The 22,726-nt window shown below is 47.0% G+C and overlaps 1 protein-coding gene across 1 annotated transcript in view; it reads right to left on the reverse strand.

Annotated features, from left to right (window-relative positions):
• The window catches only part of ADCY2 (adenylate cyclase 2), a 136,912-nt gene that overhangs the window by 23,324 nt on the left and 90,862 nt on the right, over positions 1–22,726 (reverse strand). Inside the window, 4 exon segments of the mRNA XM_048515881.1 lie at positions 6,155–6,239; positions 7,390–7,574; positions 11,921–12,046; positions 13,721–13,858. Coding sequence (XP_048371838.1) covers positions 6,155–6,239; positions 7,390–7,574; positions 11,921–12,046; positions 13,721–13,858 — 534 coding nt within the window.

The raw sequence follows: 22,726 nt of genomic DNA on the forward strand, positions 1-22,726 counted from the left end.
GCGCCCTCTGGGCAGCATGTAAACTGGCTAAGCTGTGGGCCTTCACACGGGGGCCTGGCGTTTTTTCTTCTTGTCCATCCAGTCCTGCGTAGCCACGCAGGAATGGACCCATGAACCCCCACTGCCACGCTGACCTCTCGCTGACCTCTCTGAACACCAACGCTGGTGCCTGTGGACAGGACGCGCCAAGTACAGAGGTAGGCAAGTGCGGCCGGAGCAGAAGAGCCTTCTGCTTTGCTGTTTGCGCAGCACTGGCTGCACACTGGCACTTCCAAAAAGACTCGCTCATTTAGCAAGTCGCAAAAATGCTGTTGTGGGAGAAATAGGCCATTGCCGCTTTGCTCCAGAAGCGGCAGCTGTGCGAAGCCCTCTCCCACAACGGCGTTTTCACCAGCTGCACACTGCTTTTTCGGCCCATGTGGAATCCGCCAGAGCCAAGGCAGGGTTTATATAAAAAGTCCTGGCTAATGAGGCTGGGATCCTACAAGAGCTCAATCCTACCCAAATGCAGATGCCTTCACCTGGCAGAGCCTTCTGGTGTACCTTGCAGCAATGCGAGCACCTCTCCTTTGACTCTGCTGCTTTAGCCTCTGTATTTGCCTTCTTTGAGCAGCTGGCTCATTTCTCGGCTCTTTTAAGATTCCTGACGGCTCTCCCAGCTGAGCGGCCTCAGGCTCTGCCTGAGCTTGCAAGGAAGGGCTTGGAACTGGTTCTTTCATTTCCTCGTGAGGTTTGCCCAGTTCACAACTGGTCTTCAGGCTCCACATCAGAGTCCTCCGTGCCCAGGCCAGTGACCAGGGGCTGGCTCATGACACCATTCCTGGAGTGATGATGGCTTGGCCTGGGGTGGTTCTGCAGGGGCAAGTTGCCAAGAGCCCACACTTAAGGCGGGCTTGGCCTTTTCCCTCTTGGTTGCCACCACAAGAAGTTGGATGATTTTTTTAAACTGGATGATTTTTTTAAGGAGTTCATTAGGTAGAATATAGGGAAATAAACTGCTGGAATTCTCCTTAGATGTTATGGACTACAGTTCCCATCATCCCCTGCCAGCACAATGATGGCAGGGGATGATGGGAACTGTAGTCCATAACATCTGGAGAGCCGCGAGTTTGACACCTGTGCAGGAGAACATCTGATTTTACATCTGCTGTTTTAAATGTTACAGATTTATCAGCTTGTGCTTATGTTGTTTTGGTGCTGTTGTTACCCACCTTCTCTTCTGAGATGTTTGGGAGGAAGGGACCATACATTTAAACAAATAAATTTTTCTGTGCAAGTCTTCATTCTGTACAAGATAAGCAGAGTGACAGCAGGTAACAACAGAAGTCTTCCGGGATCTGCTAAGGCAATTTAACAGCTGCAGTGCATCTTAGGAAATGATTGTCTTCATTGAGGCCTAATTAGATCACACCAAGCTATGTGATGAATTCTGATTCAGCATTTTTATGTTGGAGTTTCCCTTTGAAGTATTTCTGTAAAGGAGGGCTGAGGTGCAGGTAACCAGGAAGGTGGCAGTCCGAAATGTTCTTCTGCGACAGAATGTTGTTTTTATGTTAAAATCTGCCAATTCATTCTTTTGAAGAAGAAGAAGAGGAGGAGGAGGAGGAGGAGGAGGAGGAGGAGGAGTTTGGATTTATATCCCCCCTTTCTCTCCTGCAGGAGACTCAAAGGGGCTTACAATAACCTTGCCCTTCCCCCCTCACAACAAACACCCTGTGAGGTGGGTGGGGCGGAGAGAGCTCCGAAGAACTGTGACTAGCCCAAGGTCACCCAGCTGGCGTGTATGGGAGTGCCCAGGCTAATCTGAATTCCCCAGATAAGCCTCCACAGCTCAGGCGGCAGAGCTGGGAATCACACCCGGTTCCTCCAGATTAGATACACGAGCTCTTAACCTCCTACGCCACTGCTGCTCCTTTTTTTGCACAGAGATTGACCAGTTTCTCTTGAGCAGACAGCAAAAGGACTTTCCTGATGAATAAAACGGCATACATCAGAGTTGGGGATGAAAACAGGCAGGAGTCCTTGATGGCAGGGGGGAGGAGAGGAGGGGGGGGTGCGTCTTGCACCAGGCGCACGCTGGTGCGCACACCAGTTCATGGACGTGGTGTGGGCGTGGGTGTTCTGGGGTGTAGCGTGGCAGGTGGGGGCATGGCAGGGGCACAGGGCACACACGTTCCCCCTCGCTATGGCTCTGGGGCAGGGTATACATTAAAACAAGCAAACAAATATTAGGAGCTGTAATATTGCTGTCTGAGTTGATTTGGAGACAGATTTGGAGACATTTGGCTTTGTGGCTGTTTCCACGAAGGTTCTTTGCCTGCGTTTGACACTTCTGGTAGTCAGGTCCTGTGTCACCATGCGCCAGTGGTGCGTTTGTGAACCTTCTCAGGGTTTCTTCAAACACCCTCTAATCTTTCCCCAACCTGTTTTGGTCCAGATTTTTGGGAAAGACCACATCCACGTAGCAGCCATCTTTTCTGCCTGTCGCCACAACAGTCATTTCTTTTCACTCCCATTGAGGCAGCTTTTGTAAAGCTGGCAACTGACTACCATTATAATGGTATACCAATCACCGTATCACAGACCTGGGTATTATACAGCCCGTGGGCCACATCCGGCCTGCCGAAGGACCCTGACTGGCCTCCCTGCCTTGCTGGGGAGCGAGGCATCTTGGAAAGCCCCGCAGAAGCCGGTTGCCTTGGCTGCCGGCTTCTGCAGGGCTTTCAAAAGCGCCTCGCCCCCCCTGCCTTTTGGCCCGGCCCTCCACAATATTTTCTGTTTCTTATGCGGCCCCATGGAAAAAATAATTGCCCACCCCTGCCATATCAGGTCCTCTGAACTCCCAGCTTTTACTTTTAAAAATAATTGAGTAGACCCTTTTGTTGCAGTGATATAAGGGGAAAAGCATATGTAGGGGAAAACAATGACAGAATCTTGAGGCCTTCTTCTCCTTTTTTAAAAATGAAACCAGACTATCTGATATATGGATTGTTAATCATTGTAATGATATTCAATTGGCAATTAAAATATTAAAAGCTGTGGTGGATGGGGGAATGGTTGCTGGTGGGAGACTAGGGCAGAGGAACTATGGGGAAACCTGCCATATGGAAGCCCTATTGACTCTGTACTCTATCAGCATTCTAATCCTTTCATTAAGAATATATTAGCAATAAAGCCCATTTCATGAACGAATAAAATGGGCTCTTGACAAATGTTGGTGGGTTAAGGGCAGCCACTGAGGGGTGTGTGTGTGTGTGTGTGCAATATTTCTTGTCTTTCTTTCCAACTTTATTTTGTTTTAATATAGCCATGCATCACGGACCTCATGGACAAACAAAAAAAAATGTCATCAAGGGACAGACACTTGCCAAAGATCAAATTCTGCAGTCTTATGTCGTATAAAGAAAAGCATATCCAAGTATAAGTTATGCTGGACGCAGTTTTTAAAATCTTAAATGCAATGTTATGAATTATAAAAATGTTTTCCATGGACTGTTTTTCTAATAACTTTGCATTGCTGGTACCTCTTTTCTCTGCTCACTCAAGTATTCTTTGCTAAAGTTTTCACACGACACTGGTTCACAGTGTTTCTGGAGATAAGAATCCCTCAGTGTTTTGAGGAAACTCTCAACACTAACAGAAGCACACAAATGCTCCTGGGCCTTTCCCCACTTACCTTAAGACCCACGCTACTCTCCTCAAGTAGCGCGGGGTCCCACTGCACTCCCCTAATGACTATTGTGGGTGTGGCTATTGACATGCTAGGCTGCCTCCCAAGGCCAGCCAAGCAGTCTCCCTTTAGTCAATGTTTGATATTTTGCTGTTCCTATCCCTCTCTGCCTGCCCCCTCTCTCGTTCACACACACACACACACACACACACACACACACACACACACACACACACACACACACACACACACACACACACACACACACACACACACACACACACACACACACACACACACACACACACACACACACACTCCCATCCCCAAATTCTCTCTGTCTCTCCCTTTCTGCCTCCCCCCTCCTGCATCTTTCTCCTGTACAATGGGCTCTAGAAAACTGTTCAGTCTCCTGTTTCAGAAGGCCACCCTGGCTTTCCAACACATTCAGATACAGCTGAAAGGTGGGGCTCTAGCCCTTCACACACACCTCCCTCCTGGGTGCTCTCCATTTGGCAATAGCAGGCTGGCCTGGTTATGTTCCTCCCCCAGTACTCTGTAACCTCCACCTGCAGGACATCTGTCACTCCACGTGCCCCCCTTTCCCAGCTCCCCTTGCTCAATCCTCACCCAGATTCCCTCCAATCACATAACCCCAGTGATCCCCCCCCCCCGGTTGCTTTATCTTCCGCTCAGTCTGTCAGGGCCTTGAAGGTCTGTGCTTTTTACCAATGTGTGGCTACCCAAGGTCAAAGTGGAATCCAAGGGAATCCTTCATGTCAGGTAGCGCGAGTCTCAAGATATGTACAATCCCAAAGAGTCAAGGAAGAGAGAGTTTCCCTCTTAGGTTCAGATAACCCAGTGATGGCGAACCTTTTCAAGACCGAGTGCCCAAATTGCAACTCAAAACCCACTTATTTATCGCAAAGTGCCAACACCGCAATTTAACCTGAATATTGAGGTTTCAGTTTAGAAAAAACAGTTGGCTCAGAGCTGTGCGTTACTCAGAAGTAAGCTTAGTGGTAGTTGGTGGCTTTGCTTTAAACCACCCATGCAACTCTTCCAACGGGTGAATCAACTCTAATCTAGGTATGTTTACTCACGAAGCAAAGCCCTCCCATTGCCAGCAACCGAGCTCGCTCCCAGGTAAAGGATCACACTTTAGTTCTTCGCATGAAAATCAGTGGGGTTTAACAGTGCTTAACAGGGTTACCTACACTGCTTCCCCAAAACTAGGTCTTAGGTTTAATGCCAATAATCGAGCCCAGCGGCCCAGGCCAGCCTAGATGGGGGGGGGGCACTCTGTTTGCGCGTGCCCACAGAGAGGGCTCTGAGTGCCACCTCTGGCACCCGTGCCATAGGTTCGCCATCACTGAGATAACCTATTCCCCCTCCGCCCCCGCCTTGTTGGAATGACTGCTTGTCTTTTCCTGTGTGACAGAGGAAGGTGACCAAGCTACCTTTGGGGCCCCCATGACAGAGGTATGATTTTTCCCTTCTTTGCTCTCATGCTGAGATGCCTTCTTTTCACGCCCACTAGCTTGGCCATCATTATCTGGGCGTCTACTTCCAGCCTGCTAGTTTGTTTCTAGCATTGAATTAACCACGAGAGCTTGACATTCGGGGGTTGTGGGTTTTCCGGGTTGTATGGCCGTGTTCCAGTAGCATTTTCTCCTGATGTTTCGCCTGCATCTGCGGCTGGCATCTTCAGAGAATTCAGAGTGGTAAGTGGCAGTATTGCAGTCAAAGCTCTGTTCACGACCTGAGGTTGATCCCAGAGGAAGTCAGTTTCAGGAAGCCGGCTCAAGGTTGACTCAGCCTTCCATCCTTCTGAGGTTGGTAAAATGAGTGTCCCACTTAATGGGGGTAAAGGGTAGATGAGTGGGAAAGGCAATGGAAAACCACCCCAAAAACAGTCTGCCTAGTCAACATCATGATGTGACGTCAACCCATGGGTCAGTAATGATCTGGTGCTTGCCGAGCTCATTAAATTTTTTACTTTAAGTTTTTTTTACTTCACTAGCAATATATTTTATTTTGGATTAGAGCTTATTAATACACTTTTTTAAAAAGGCACACTTTCAGCTAATTGTTTCATGTTTGTTGGAACATATATGTTGTTGAACTGTTTTTTTTCCCTGCTACTTTTTGTGCCCTTCAGTAATTCTTATATTTATTTTCTAACACAGGAATGTAAATTAATGCAAGCCTTTGTGTGAACTGTGCTTGTTCTGTATTTTTGCTAAGAAAGAAAAATACGGACAGAGGGAGCAGTACAAGAAATTCATAGTGAACCTTCCACCTTTGTTTCAAATTTCTGCTATCCTTAGTCCTATCACATTGCTTATTAGATATCGCATCAGACACATTATATTGATTTTCATTGTGTAATCCACCTTGAGTCTCAGTGAGAAAAGCATACTACAAATTCAGTCTAATAAAAAATAAATATAAAAACATGAATGCATTAGGAATGGTTCCTACCTGTCTGCTGAGAACCAGTAAAGTCACGAAGAATATAAACAGAGACACAGAACCCATCGTCTTCAGATCTTTCAGGATCCCTGGCCTGTGGAAATAAAGACCTGGCTCAAATTTTGTGGACAATGAAAAGGCTTTACAAATTCTGACTGAAGAAGAAGAAGAAGAAGAAGAAGAAGAAGAAGAAGAAGAAGAAGAAGAAGAAGAAGAAGAAGAAGAAGAAGAAGAAGAAGAAGAAGAAGAAGAAGAAGAAGAAGAAGAAGAAGAAGAAGAAGAAGAAGAAGAAGAAGAAGAAGAAGAGGAGGAGGAGGAGGATGAGGAGGAGGAGTTTGGATTTATATCCCCCCTTTCTCTCCTGCAGGAGACTCAAGCAGGGGCATTGATCAATCTCTTGCCCTTCCCCCCTCACAACAAACACCCTGTGAGGTAGGTGGGGCTGAGAGAGCTCCGAGAAGCTGTGACTAGCCCAAGGTCACCCAGCTGGCGTGTGTGGGAGTGTACAGGCTACTCTGAATTCCCCAGATAAGCCTCCACAGCTCAGGTGGCAGAGCTGGGAATCAAACCCGGTTCCTCCAGATTAGATACACGAGCTCTTAACCTCCTACGCCACTGCTGCTCCTTGATAATAGCCATTTCTTCCAAGTGTCTTGTGTCAGGGGAGGGTTCTTTCCACTGGAGGCAAATGCTCCAGCTAATAGGATGAAGTCAACCCCGTATTTGTGGAAAAGACTGCTACTCTGTATGAGTTGAATTTTTGACAGCGAACACAGTCTCTTGACGGCATGAGGTGGCTGGCTGAATGCGCTACAACTGCAAACCTGACAAGATAATTTTCAGCCTTGCAGTTACAGCCTTTGTTCATGTCCATGGTGTTACATTTTTTTTGTTATTTTATAAAGGCTGATTATCAACAAGAGCCCCATGGTGCAGAGGGGTAGCCTGCAATACTGCAGTCAAAAGCTCTGCTAACGACCTGAGTTCAGTTCTGACAGAAGTCAGTTTTGGATAGTCGGCTCAAACTTCTATCCTTCTGAGGTCAGTAAAGTGAGTATCCAGTTTGTTGGGGGTAAAGTACAGATGAATGGGGAAAGCATCATCATCATCATCATCAATTTAATTTGTACCCCGCCCTATCCCTGAAGGGCTCAGGGCGGCTAACAACATAAGTAAATCAAATACATTATATCATTATGACTAGTAAATACGTAAGACTAAAATAAAGTCAAATTTCAGCCTACCTTTTTAGATGTGCCATTGTATATAAAAACTTGCTGTAGTCATCCAGCACAGAGCCGTGTGTGTGGAGAAGAATGATGTTGTAGGCCACCATGGCAACCAGCATGACCGCCATTTTCAACTCATGGTTTATCCGAAGAAACACGGAACAAGAAATCAGGCCCAGAATGCAGCTGTAAATAAAATACTAGGAAAGGGAGAGAAAACCAAATGAGAACTTAGAGTCAGCTAGCACCAATGGCCTAGTTCCTGTGATTGTCACTTCTGGATCACAACCCCTACGGTGCTCTAGGAAATGAATTACCCAATTTTTTTTTTACCATAGAGATTGGGGAATTCCTAGAACATCACAAGGGCAGTCACTTCGTTTTTAAGTAATCTCCTGGAAGTGATGTCACTGCATCAGCGATGCTTCCTCTTCCCATGCACTGCCCCCTCCCCCCACCCCGACAGCTCAGAGACTGTGGGCATAGGCCTTGGCTCCCCTATGTGAGGAATAACTTCTTTCACATGTTCTTTGAAACTGGATGGAATGGAGCTCTTCATACCCATGGGCATAGAAGCTGCTATCCTGGGATTTTATTCCATGCAGCGAGGGTAACAGTTGAGAGACTACAGGCAGGCAAAGTCCTTCCCGTCCTCTTGTTACCTCAGGTGGCCGTCAATGAGTAAAAAGACCCACACAACAGTTGGCCTCTCACACATGGGTTCTTAGGTCCTGTCAAATGCTACCACAATGGCATAGCACAAAGTCAAGGGAAACTACCGTATATACTCGTGTATAAGCCGACCCGTGTATAAGCCGAGGCACCTAATTTTACTACCAAAACCTGGGAAAACTTATTGACTCGCGTATAAGCCGAAGGTGGGAAGCCGGGAGGCAGAGGGAGCTCCTTATTTGGGCAGTGACTTCCCCTGTCATTGGCCAAATAAGGAGCTTTGAGGAAGCCCAGGGAGCAGGTAAGTGGAGGGAGCTCCTTATTCCGGCAGTGACTCCCCCTGATGTCATTGCCCAAATAAGGAGCTCCCTCCACCTCCTGGCTCCCTGGGCTTCCTCAAACCCAGCCAGGAGGTGGAGGGAGCTCCTTATTTGGGCAATGACATCAGGGGGAGTCACTGCCCGAATAAGGAGCTCCCTCTGCCTCCTGGGTTTGAAGAAGCCCAGCCAGCCAGGGTTCCCCTTCACCCTCCGAGGAGGGCAGCAACAAGCGGCTTGTGCAGCCACAGGGAGGTAGTCCGGGCCACGCCCCCAGCCTCGGCAGAGGTCTGAAGAGCCGGCTGGTAAGCAGTGACTCGTGTATGAGCCGAGGCGGCATTTTTCAGCCTTAAAACAGGGCTGAAAAACTCGGCTGATACGCGAGTATATACGGTAGTCTACACAATCTCACAGTAACATACAAAACAGCACCACCTCCAGTGTAAATGTGGTTAGGACTGGGCTTGAAGGCTGAAATCCCGCTGGAATCCTACGGAACCCCTTTCTTCAGAGTAAAATACATGCTGACAAGCTAGAGTCACAGTAACAAGCAGTTTTTATTATTATTACTAGCGTGGCCCAGCCACGCGTTGCTATGGCTTATTGTGGTGAAATGGGAAAGGAACAGTAGCAGCAAATCAATTGCAGAGGCCAGCAGTACATGCTCATGCAAACATGCAGCCTGATACTGTGCGATGTCAATGATGTGTGTGCCCGCATTCCTTGGGGGGGGGGGGAAATGGAAAGGCACCCCTCCCACACATCTAGGCTGGCTGGTCATGATCCTTTACCTGGGAGTAAGTTTGGTTGGTGGCAATGGGTGTCGCTTCTGAGGAAACCCTCTGACGGGTGCGACGCAGCCATTCAAAGTATGTCATGGTTGCTGTACTGAGCTTACTCCTGAGTAATGCGTGCCTGGTTTTCTTAACTGTAACTGCAGTATTCAGGGAATCTAGGGTGCCTGGCCCCTCCTTCCCGTCCCTTCCAGGTCGCCCCTCACTCTCTTCCCTCCCTCCCTTCTCTTCCTTTGCATGCCACCCCTCCCCCTCCCTCCCTTCCCTTTCCCTCCGCTAGGGTGGGTGGGTCATATCAAAATGCTGGGCCCCCTGCCTCCCCTCCCTTGCATGCAACCCCTCACTGTCTCCCCTCTCTCACTTCTCTTCCCTTGCATGCCACCCCGCCCCCTCCCTCCCTTCCCTTTCCCTCCGCTAGGGTGGGTGGGTCATATCAAGATGCTGGGCCCCTGCCTCCCCTCCCTTGCATGCCACCCCTCACTCTCTCCCCTCCCTCACTTCTCTTCCCTTGCATGCCACCCCTCCCCCTCCCTCCCTTCCCTTTCTCTCCGCTAGGGTGCGTGGGTCATATCAAGATGTAGGGCCCCCTGCCTCCCCTCCCTTGCATGCCACAGCTCACTGTCTCCCCTCTCTCACTTCTCTTCCCTTGCATGCCTCCCCCACCGTCCCTTTCGTCTCCCTCCCTCTCTTCCCTTGCATGCCACCCAGTGGTGGGATCCAAAAATTTTAGGAACAGGTTCCCATGGTGGCGGGATTCAAACTGTGGCGTAGCACCAATGGGGCTGGGCGGGGCACGATGGGGGCGTGGCCGGCCATTCCAGGGGCGGGGCATTACTGGGCGGGGCTGTGGCAAGGACGCAGCCGCTTTGCCGGTCCTTGGGTGGGAAACGAATGCACGCAGGCGCAGGCTGCCACGCACGCCGGTGCACCTCCTGCTAGACTGCTTCAAGTTCTGCGCGCTACTTCTGAGAGAAGGGGCGTAACTAAGGCAAAAATCACGTGACAAAATCACCAATTAGTAACCCCCTCTCAGCACACACAAATAATTAGTAACCTACTCTCGGGAACCTGTGAGAAACTGCTGGATCCCATCTCTGATGCCACCCCTCCCTCTCAGTGGCAGTGGAGGTTAAGAGCTCGTGTATCTAATCTGAAGGAACGGGGTTTGATTCTCCGTTCTGCCGCCTGAGCTGTGGAGGCTTATCTGGGGAATTCAGATTAGCCTGTGCACTCCCACACACGCCAGCTGGGTGACCTTGGGCTAGTCACAGCTTCTCGGAGCTCTCTCAGCCCCACCTACCTCACAGGGTGTTTGTTGTGAGGGGGGAAGGGCAAGGAGATTGTCAGCCCCTTTGAGTCTCCTGCAGGAGAGAAAGGGGGGATATAAATCCAAACTCCTCCTCCTCCTCTTCTTCTTCTCCTCCTCCTCCTCCTCCCCTCTCCCTCGTGCGTATGTGTGTGTGTATGTGTTTCACTTCCACTCGAGCTACTGCCTATGTGCTGTTTCCACTGCTCATCTTTGGCCATCTGAGTGAACATTCTAAGGGCACGAACATTCTAAGGGTGACAGTTACACACAGGCCCCTCCCTGTCCTTCACCAGGGAGCGCCAGGAAAAAGGCGTTTTTACCTGGGCCAGGTATGAAATTTCAGGTATGTGAACATCTGAAAACACTCTCGCCTGACTGACTATAGTGGCTGGGAATTTTCAGAGGAATTGGCCCAGCAGTTACTGAGGTACCCTGTCATCAACACATACACGGTTAGCTTTTTATATATATAGATTATTATTATTATTATTATTATTATTGTTGTTGTTGTTGTTGTTGTTGTTGTTGTTGTTGTTGTAGTAGTAGATTTCACAGCTGCCAGATCTTTAGCTGGTTGTTGGCCTTCATTACAATTCGAGCCTCACCCAGAGGCCTAGGAAGTTGTAATGTATCGGCATAGTATTCGTGCGGATCCCAGCAGGGCTGCCTTCTGAATTTGACAGATGTTAATTTTGTCAATTCGAAGATGTTTCAAGTGCTGCCCTAGTGTTTTCGGGATGGCACCCAGCGTGCCGATTACCACTGGGATGACCTCAGCTGGTTTGTGCCATAGACGCTGAAGCTCGATTTTCAAATCGCGGTATCTAGTGACCTTCTCGTGTTCTTTTTCAATGACCCTGCTGTCACCGGGGACTGCTATGTCGATGATGCTCACTTTCGTGTCCTCGATCACAGTGATGTCTGGTGTATTGTGTTTCAACACTTTGTCCGTTTGGATGCTAAAGTCCCACAGGATCTTGACCTTCTCATTTTCCATTACTTTCTCTGGACAATGTTCCCACCAGTTCTTAGCTGTTCTTATGTATTATTATTATTATTATTATTATTATTATTATTATTATTATTATTATTATTATTATTATTATTATTATTATTAATAATAATAATAATAATAATAATAATAATAATAATAATAATAATAATTCAGTTTGACAAACCGCTGTACCCCCCAAGGGCTATGCTGGCTTCTTTACACTTAATAGGCAGGTGCTGCACTGTACAATTTGGGGAGGGGGGCTGGGGTGGAGGTTCACTTGCACGACATAGTCAACACGACACCTGAGGACTCATGCAGGTGGGAGAGGACTGGTGTGGGATCAGCCACTGGAGGTGTGCATACAAATGGTCTCAAGCAATTTCTCCTTCAGCAATAAGTAGAACGCACAGGCTACATGCCAAAAAAAAATAAATAAAGAAATATGGTGCAAACTTACCGGTAGGAAAAAATAATTGTTCTGAATATACCAGAGAGTCGGATCACTTGTGTCTGGAGAACTGGAGTTTGATGAATTAAAAATGGAGAGGAATTCCGCCAAATGGTCTTCATCATACAAGAAAAACTAGAACAAATAGGAGAACTCATAATAGAAGAAGAAGAAGAAGAGTTTGGATTTATATCCCCCCTTTCTCTCCTGCAGGAGACTCAAAGGGGCTGACAATCTCCTTGCCCTTCCCCCCCTCACAACAAACACCCTGTGAGGTAGGTGGGCTGAGAGAGCTCTGAGAAGCTGTGACTAGCCCAAGGTCACCCAGCTGGCGTGTGTGGGAGTGTCCAGGCTAATCTGAATTCCCCAGATAAGCCTCCACAGCTCAGGCGGCAGAGCGGGGAATCAAACCTGGTTCCTCCAGATCAGATACATGAGCTCTTAACCTCCTACGCCACTGCTGCTCCCATTGTTTGTTCATGGGGGGGAGGGTGGCCGCCCATTCACCGGGGGGGGGGGGGTATCAATGGCACCTTAAAGACTTCACAAGACTCATTTCACTATATGCTTTTCTAAGTCTCAGCTCAATTCATCAGGTAAATACCCTCAGGGTATTTGCAAAATATACGAGTAATATCAGGGAGAAATCTAACATCCACCTGGTAAACAATGCACTGAAATTTCTATATTACCTGACGTGTGAGAAATCCTTCACTTTATTAATTACATTTTAAACATTTTCTGTCATAAAGAAAAGATAGCTGCGATTAAATTACAGGTTGCACACAGAGTCAAAACTAGTCCTCGTAAACCTAGCTGAAACTTTCTATTTGAGACGTTCAGAGCACACCCTGCTCTTTAACACTGGACAACCCTTAATTGTCTATGGCAACAGTAAAATGAGACCAGTCCAAACATTTCTCCCATGGTTGTTTACGCTGTCTGAAAACTGAACTAGAGGCAGGCTAGAAATAGGAGAAAGGTCAAATCACAGGTCTTTAGAACCAAACACGGATGACACATGAATTATCATCTCAACGTTGTTCAAATGGACAGGCTCAGAGAATATGTCATCAGCAAATGTCATGTGTCTGCTTCCTGCATGTAAAAATCAGGGTGGGAGTGAATGGGTCTTATTGGTACATAGAATAAGTCTTGGCTTTCTATTCATGAGGTCTGTTTCCCTGTCTCCTTTTTACCCAGATTGGTTCCAATACCAGAATTCAGCCAGCTGGGAAAGAAAATGTCTGAAGCAATGTAGCATAAAGAAGAAGAAGAAGAAGAGTTTGGATTTATATCCCCCCCCCCCTTTCTCTCCTGCAGGAGACTCAAAGGGGCTTACAATCTCCTTTTCCTTCCCCCCTCACAACAAACACCATGTGAGGTAGGTGGGGCTGAGAGAGCTCCGAGAAGCTGTGACTAGCCCAAGGTCACTCAGCTGGCGTGTGTGGGAGCGTACAGGCTAATCTGAATTCCCCAGAGAAGCCTCCACAGCTCAGGCGGCAGAGCTGGGAATCAAACCCGGTTCCACCAGATTAGATACATGAGCTCTTAACCTCCTACGCCACTGCTGCTCCTATCCTCCTAAAGAAGGATAAGTCAATAAGTGGCTACCAGCCATGGTGGCTAAAGAGAACCTCCATACTCAGAGCAATCCTGAATACCAGCTGAATATCAGGGGTTTTAAAAGAGTGGAAAAATCTCTCACCAGTGAAACTATCATCTGTGGTAGATTTCAAACTTCATACAGACAGGCTGGAAGGGTGAAGAGGTATAGCAGGATGAATAACGAAATCTTATAAAGCTTACCATATTAAAGATAGCCATCGTTAATATTATAGCTGTTGTTATCAAAGTGAGTGCAATCCGTGGCCAGGGGCGGTTCGCGACGACTCCCGATGTCTTCAAAAACCACATGAGCAAAGCAGAAACTTTCTTGTTGCATTGCTGGAAAAGAGGTATATCAAAAATGCACACCTGTGAGTATTTGCGGTTCTTCTGAATGGGAATGCTTGCAAATCTACACTACAAGAGAAAAGTGGCAACTCACATGGAAGCACTCTAAGGGTATCAAACAATTACTTGCAGCTTGGTTGGACTGACAAAAGTACAATTTTCCATACTTGAGCCGTAAGACAGGAGACAATTAACTATGCCCGTGGTGGCGAACCTTTGGCACTCCAGATGTTATGGACTACAATTCCCATCAGTCCCTCCAGATGTTATGGACTACAATTCCCATCAGCCCTCCAGATGTCATGGACTACAATTGTAGTCCATGACATCTGGAGTGCCAAAGGTTCGCCACCACTGAATTATGCCATGCTGGCAGGGGCTGATGGGATTTGTAGTCCATGAACATCTGGAGAGCCACAGGTTGCAAACTCCTGAACTATGCCATCCTAAGCAGACCCAGAATCCTTTTCAGGCCTATTGAACAGGCCTTACACACTGGAAAGCATTGTTAGGAGGGCACTAAACCCTCAGAAAATATATTCACAGATAAAAAGAGATTTAATCAAGTGGACTTGCTAACCTTCCAAGCTTTTTTATTTGGGCACAGGGAGACTTTCTGGTTAAAAAAAAGAAAGGAAGGAAGCTGAGATTTGTTGATTACATTTTTATCCCGTTTCGGGCACACCAATGAGTCCCAAAACAACTAACAGTCACAAAAAAAAACATTTAAAAACTAATTCACTATTTAAAACACATTAAAAACACCATCTGTAGGACCCACCCCCTCCCCCTCCCCCCATTTTATGTATAAGGTCCACTACCACCTGTAGGACCCACCCTTCCTCTCCCCTCTCGGGAGGGTCTAAGAGGGATTTAGCGGGAATTGTTATATTATATTATGTATGAATTGCTGCTTTTAACTTACGTATTTAGTGGTTAACTGATATTTGATTTTATGTTTATTTGCATTGAATTTTATGTTGTTCACCGTCCAGAGCCCTTTGGCGGTATATAAGTTTAAAAAATAAATAAATAAATAAATAACAATAAACAAGAATCAGGAAGGGCCATGGTGCAGCATGGGAAGCTGGAGCATTGTAGTCAAAACTCTGCTCACAATCTGGCCACAGAGTCCAGTTTCAGGTAACTGGCTCAAGTTGGACTCATCCTGCCAAGGTTAGTCAGAAGAGTAGTCAGCTTAAGGGGAGTAAACCGTAGATGGCCGGGGAAAGCAGTGGCAAAGCACAATGCGATGACCCTCCTACCCGTGGCCACCAACTGTGTTTTCTTTATAAAAAACCATATAAGTGCCAACTTATATTTGTTCCTTTAATCCTTCTCCATATGGTGGTAGAAGAAGAGTTGGATTTATATCCCCCCTTTCTCTCCTAAAGGAGACTCAAAGGAGCTTACAAACTCCTTGCCCTTCCCCCCTCACAACAAACACCCTGTGAGGTAGGTGGGCTGAGAGAGCTCAGAAGAACTGTGACTAGCCCAAGGTCACCCAGCTGGCATGTGTGTTGGAGTGCACAGGCTAATCTGAATTCCCCAGATAAACCTCTATAGCTCAGGCGGCAGAACGGGGAATCAAACCCAGTTCCTCCAGATTAGAGTATACCCTCTCTTAACGACTACACCACTGGTAGCTTCCACCAGGGATGTAAATTCCACTCCCGCTCCCCCCTTTATCTCCTTGTGGTACTGTGTATGAGCTTGTAAGGCAAAGCGGATGGCTTACACGGTCCTTAGGAAAATAGGGGGGGGGGTTTCCAATATTCCTTCAAACAAATAAGATTTGATTGATAACTGATAGGTAACTTCAAGGTTTCAAGCAAAACATTTACAAAATAAAATAAAATCACACTGAGGCTACAAATACTTTGAGGGCTTCACTCAACATAAATTCACTCTGACACTTTTTGATAGCTTCTCTCTCATAGTTCACTCTGTCTTGATTTTGTCTAATAGTTTACTGAGGCTTTGACTTTCTCTGTATACCCTCCAACACACTGACTAATTCCCTCAACACGTTCTGCCGTGCTCACACAGAGCTTTAACTCTCTCTGACTAGAGTGTGGACACTGTAAGGAATTCCATAGAGCAGAAATAAAAGGCTTTTTGGATTGAAAGACCGTTTATTCAGACATCTTAGAAAGCTCACGTACACGACGTGACAGGAATGAAGTCTCCCGCCAGAACCACAGGTTATAAACTTTTCCGTCCCATCCCCCTCCCGGTTTCCCCAGTCCCATTCTCATGGGAACGGCATTCACATCTCTTTCTGTGAGATAAGGCCTCTACCAGAGTAATAGCCGCCGCTTCTGGCCCATCGCGCCTCGAAGTCCTGGAAATTCAGTCAAAGGCCAAAGCCGGGCTGTGCTGAGAATCAACACACCCCCCCCACACACACACACACACACACACACACACACACACACACACACACACCATTACACATACCATCAAACTTGCCTGGTAAAGGTTGTGGTAAGTGGTGGCAAACCTTTGGCACTCCAGATGTTATGGACTACAATTCCACCCCCCCCCGCCCCCACCCCCCCCCCCCCCCACCCCGCCCGCCCCCCCCCCCCCCCCCCCCCCGCACCGACCCCCCCCCCCCCCCACCCCCCCCCCCCCCCTACCTTTAAGAGATTTCTCTTAAAGGTAGTCCCCCTGTGCAAGTGGTCCCCTGTGCATTACTGACCCAAGGGGTGATGTCATAGCCTGCCGTGATGGCGAACCTTTGGCACTCCAGTTGTTATGGACTGGCCGGCCTGAGGAGGGCCATAAATAAGCTGGCTCACCTTTGTGAACTGCAACAACTAACAATTAACTACCCAAACCTAAAATCCTTGCCTTTGGGAAAAGCCCCAAGATGAGATGCTGGCAACTGCAGGGAAAAAAGACAGAACAAGTCTGAAACTTCAAATATATTGGGGTTGTGGCGCAGACCTGAGGCTCCAAAACAATCCCCCATAATACAATGACAGACTCGGGTGCAAGGCCAACAAAAAACATAATTTATACTGGGGTGCTGTGTGGTTTCCGGGCTGTATGGCCGTGTTCTAGCAGCATTCTCTCCTGACGTTTCACCTGCATCTGTGGCTGGCATCTTCAGAGGATCTGATAGTAGGAATGGAAAGCAAGTGGAGTGTATATACTGTGAGGTCAAAAGGTGAGGCCCTCTGAATAGAGTAGCCTGGTATGTGAGTCACAAAGAAGTCTGTAGCCTGGGAGTAACAGGCCTTCACCTTGCTATCTTCATTGTTACTCCCAGGCTACAGACTTCTTTGTGACTCACATACCAGGCTACTCTATTCAGAGGGCCTCACCTTTTGACCTCACAGTATACATACTCCACTTGCTTTCCATTCCTACTATCAGATCCTCTGAAGATGCCAGCCACAGATGCAGGCGAAACGTCAGGAGAGAATGCTGCTAGAACACGGCCAGACAGCCCGGAAACCACACAGCACCCCAGTGATTCCGGCCGTGAAAGCCTTCGACAATATAATTTATACTGGTGGCTTTTTCAATACCAGTGGTCCTTAAGATGCTTAAAGCCAAATTGGTACGCTATGGCTCCTCCCCATTTAGTCCCATTGACTAAATTTCTCAGGTATCTTCTGATGGTACTCAAATGTGTATCAAATACATTGATTCGACTAAAAACCGGGATGTTTTCGGTTGAGGTCAGACTTTGCATTCTGTCACTTTTCAAAAGGCTATCAAGTAGTCTAAATGTTAGGTCTCGACTCTTGAAGCAATAAACAGACTCTGTATTGTTGATCAGTAGCGTTTATTGATAGGCATCGAAGCACCCGCCTGGACCAAGTCAGTTCTGGTGAAACTGGCTTTTGCTGTCCCCTTTGTTCCGAGGATAGTCCCCCCTCCCATTTTTTCCAAGGAATGTGAGAAAGAGTTAATTTGGAGCTAAGGTGCCCCAAGGTAGAGATAGAGAGCCACCTGGCATCCTGCCCCCATGAGAAAACAGAAAAAATTCCAGTTCTCATGAGATCAAAGTGTCAGGGGAAAGCCGAGTTATCTACCCAGTGTGTGAAGCCATAAAGTAAAGATCAAGGGAAGAATGCCCCAGAATGGCAGTGGTAACATACAGCAGGGTGGTTACATATATCTTGTAGCAATTACATTGAGCTAGGAATGCATCTCAATCACCTTTGCTTACCAAAACCAATCCCTTCTACTCTCCCCTGAAAAAAACAGCAGTTACAGTATTTACTCCAAATGCAGGGCTAGTTTTCCAGGTACACCATAAAAAAAGAGAGGCGTTCACCTTACCCTTGTACACAAGCTACAGCTAAGTTCAGGATAAAAATGGTGGGTCACATAAAATTTTTAGAAGGGGGCACTCATGTCCTCTCCTTTATAGCAAATACAGTAAATATGACCCTTAGAAAATACAGGGAGTCAATATGACCTCAGGACAAGAAAGCAAGCAAATTGCCTCTGCCAAGTGAAACAGAAAGAAGCTGGTCTAATAAACATTGTAAGGGGAAAGCTTTTCAGGGCCTGCAATTTGGGAACTTGCCATGATGGATATAGTGAATCAATGCAGCGGATTATGGCTTCAGCTACATAGGAATATTGTATGCTCAAATGCTGCAGACAAACAGCAAACCCCACCCTCAGCCTTGCATCCCTTTGGAGTAACCCATGCCAAAATCATGTGCATTTCATGCCAGCATTTAAAAGGGCAGCCTCTCTACTACTTATTTAAAGGCACCAGTCTCTCTACTATCTGGCCCTTTCCGTGCGGGCCTAATACAGTGCCCTGGGGATGGCAAAAACGCCATTTCCAGGGAGCTGTTCACATGGGGGGCGCAGCTGTTTCGCAGCCGCGGCGCGAAGCCGTTGTTTCCCAACCTCATTCCCCGAGTGAGGTTTTTGGGAAGCAGCGGCTTCCAACTGCTGCCGTGCGAATGGCAGCGGCTGGAAGGCGCCATCCCTTCCCCCTTTCCCAATCGACTTACCTTCCCTGTGACCATCCGGCGCGTCGCCGAGGCTGGGGGACATGCCCCCCTGCCCTGCGACTCCGGAGCGGTCGCGCAGGGCAGGGGGGCGTGTCCCCTGGCCTCGGCGATGCACCGGATGGTCGCAGGGAGGGTACGTCAATCAGGCGATGGCGCAGCGCCGTCTTCCCGGTAGTTTCCCGGACCGTTCGTGCGAACGGTCCCAGGGGGGTTGGGTCAGCGTCATGTACGCCGACCCGACCCCCAGCGTGGCTGTGCGAAAACGGCCTCTGTCTCAGGCAGCATGGCTAATTTCTCAACAGCACCCTGAACATCTGGATACTACCCTCTGCCTAACCAACACATACTCAGAATGATTTACTGAAATCAGTAGAAGATGCTTCTCAGTAAAGAGGTTCCATTTTGAAATAGCTCATTAGCCTGGCCTTTGAATGAATAAAACGACGTAACTCTTCAGCAAGACAGTGAATGGAATTACAGAAGGCAGAAAAAAGGAACACATTTTCAGACTCCTCTTTTAAAAATCATCCACAGGGTCTTCACGTGGAGTTGAGGCTCTGACCTTAAAACCATGTGTACATTTCCAGATGGGATTTATTATTATTATTATTATTATTATTATTATTATTATTATTATTATTATTATTATTATTATTATTATTATTATTATTATTATTATTATTATTATTATTATTCGGCTTAATAGACCGCCCAACCCCCGAAGGGCTCTGGGCGGTGTACAATGAGACATAAAACAAATACAATATAAGGTCTCATAAAATACAATATAACGATAAAACATTAAAATACATTAAAATACATTATAGCAGCAATTCCAGAGAGTACGAATAAAAATACATGCCCAAATGCATGCACAGATGGCGCCCAACCCAAAGGCCAGGGGGGCCAGCATTGCCCAAAAATGGATGGTATCAGGCAATGCTGAAGATGGCAAAACTGTCGTGGGGGCTACAGAGGGGGCAGGCAGTCTGCGGCTGGCATCCCCAAAGGCCCGGTGGAATAACTCGGTCTTACAGGCCCTGCGGAACTCACCAAGGTCCCGCAGGGCCCGGACAGCAGATGGTAAAGCATTCCACCAGGACGGGGCCAGCCGTATTGATGAGGGGCCGGGGACTACCAGCAAATTGGCCTCTGCAGATTTACTTGGCTTCTATCTCTCAAATACCTTTCAGGGGAATATTGGGTCATCCACTTCCTCTTTGGCACTATCCATCAAACCAAGTTATTTCAGGAAACTGCCCTACCAGCCAGAGAGCTCAATTGAGCAGAAAACAATCTACCCAGGAGTAAGAAAAGAAACTGCAGCTCGAACCAAGCTGTGCGGTGTGAACTCCGAGAATAATGGCGAAGTCGAGAATAAGTATAAAAAAACTCCAAGCCACAATCCTTTAAAATCTCATTTCCTCCTTTAATACAACTGTACACAACAGAACTTCGATCTGGTTTGGAGCTGGAGAGAGCAGAGTAATGGGACAGTTTTTATTGGGAAAGAAAACAATCAAATCCTCTATTCACGTCTCTTTTCTTTCTGAATTTTTAACCCAACATTGGTGGATTCCCCGCAGGTCAAATATAGCAAGTGTCGAATCACAGAATCACAGAGCCAGAAGAGACCCCCAAGGGCCATCAAGTCCAACCCCCTGCAAAGCAGGAACACACAATCAAAGCACTGTTCATCCAGCCTGTTTAAAAACCTCCAAAGAAGGAGACTGCACCACTCTCCGAGGAAGTGAATCCCACTGTCGAACAGCCCTGACAGTCAGGAAGTTCTTCCTAATGTTTAGGTGGAATCTCTTTTCCTGCATCTTGAATCCATGACTCCTGGCCCTAGTCTCTGAGGCAGCAGAAAACAAGCTCGCTCCCTCTTCGACATGGCACCCCTTCAGATATTTAAACATAGCTATCATGTCCCCCCTTAACCTTTGCTTCTCCAGACTTAACATCCCCAGCTCCCTAAGCCGTAGGGCAGTGATGGCGAACCTATGGCATGGGTGCCAGAGGTGGCACTCAGAGCCCTCTCTGTGGGCACGAGCAAACAGAGTGCCCCCTCCACACATCTAGGCTGGCCTGGGCCGCTGGGCTTGATTATTAGCATTAAACCTAAGACCTGGTTTTGGGAAAGTAGTGTAGGTAACCCTGTTAAGTGCTGTTAAACTAAAGCACAATCCTTTACCTGAGAGTAAGCTCGGTTGCTGGCAATGGGGCTTGCTTCTGAGTAAACCCTCCTAGGGTCGTGATTCACCCATTCAAAGCATTGCATGGTTGCCGTCACCAAGCTTACTCCTGAGTAACGAGGGCCTCGGAGCCAACCGTTTTTTTCTAAACAAAAACCTCAGTATTCACGTTAAATTGCTGTGTTGGCACTTGGGGATAAATAAGTGGGTTTTGGGTTGCAATTTGGGCACTCGGTCTCGAAAAGGTTCGCCATCGTTGCTGTAAGGCATGGATTCCAGACCTTTTACCATTTTGGTTGCCCTCCTCTGGACCCGTTCCAGCTTGTCAATATCCTTCTTGAATTGCGGTGCCCAGAATTGTACATGATATTACATGTGAGGTCTAGCCAATGCAGAATAGAGAGGCACAATTACATCCCTTGATCTTGACACTATACTCCTATTGATTCAGCCCAAAATTTCATTGGCCTTCTTGTGCCAGTGGAGCAGGTTAAACGATACAAATATCTCGGAATTCTTTTTTCTTACAACCTTTCCTGGTTACCCCACAAAAAAACCTGCTATTGCAGCTGCTACCCAAAGTTATTCTGCTATTGCATGCTTTTTCTATGGAAAGGGCCACTCCCTTGTACCGGCAGCATTAAAAAAATTTAATTCAAAGATAGAAGCGCAACTACTAAATGGAGTTCCCATTTGGCTACAGGCAGTTGACGACTCTCTGAACACGGTCCAGTCCAAATTTTTCCGTAAAATTATGGGCCTTCTGAGCTGCGTACCCTATGCGCCCGTTTGCTTAGAACTGGGTCAAAAATCATTAGTTTATAGGGCCTGATCGAGAGCTTTCAAATTCTGGCTTTGCCTACATTTTTCACATAATGAGCACTCGCTACTTTTATCTGACACCCAGGCTAATCCATGGTTTTCTCTAACAGAGAGAAAGATCGAATCACTTGACATACCTCTCGACTCTCTTTTCCTTCTATCCAGTTTAGAATCCTATAATTTACTAAGACAAAAAATTTTTGGAAAGAGAATGGATCAATTTAATCAGGGCTGCGAAGAAAACTTGTTCACCCCTACATCTCTCAATTCCTTTACATCAAAATAGGAAGGCTCCCTACCTGTACCTTTTAACTAGTTTTAATCAGAGAAGAGCCTTTACACTTGTTCGCTTTAATGTCTTCCCCTCTGCTTTATTGCGTGGTAGATTTAACCACTTAGAAATGAGCAAAAGGGTGTGATCTTGTAATGAACAACAAATTGAAACACTGATACATCAATTGTTCCTGCTGCCCTAAGTCCGCAAATATTAGATTAAAATATTCTAATATGTTTTCTCTGATACCTAATGAAATGGATGCTTCATGGAGACTCCTTTTCTTACTGGACAATTCTGATCTCACAACTTGTGAATTGGTAGCACATTTTTTTTAATTGGAAGTGATGTATAACCAATAGTCTACATTCATGCCATATCTTTTGTACCTGTAAAAAAGAAGAAGAAGAAGAAGAAGAAGAAGAAGAAGAAGAAGAAGAAGAAGAAGAAGAAGAAGAAGAAGAAGAAGAAGAGGAGGAGGAGGAGGAGGAGGAGGAGGAGGAGGAGTTTGGATTTATATCCCCCCCTTTCTCTCCTGTAGGAGACTCAAAGGGGCTGACAATCTCCTTGCCCTTCC

Source organism: Sphaerodactylus townsendi, linkage group LG14 (assembly GCF_021028975.2).
Source record: "Sphaerodactylus townsendi isolate TG3544 linkage group LG14, MPM_Stown_v2.3, whole genome shotgun sequence".
NCBI classification, from domain to species: domain Eukaryota; kingdom Metazoa; phylum Chordata; class Lepidosauria; order Squamata; family Sphaerodactylidae; genus Sphaerodactylus; species Sphaerodactylus townsendi.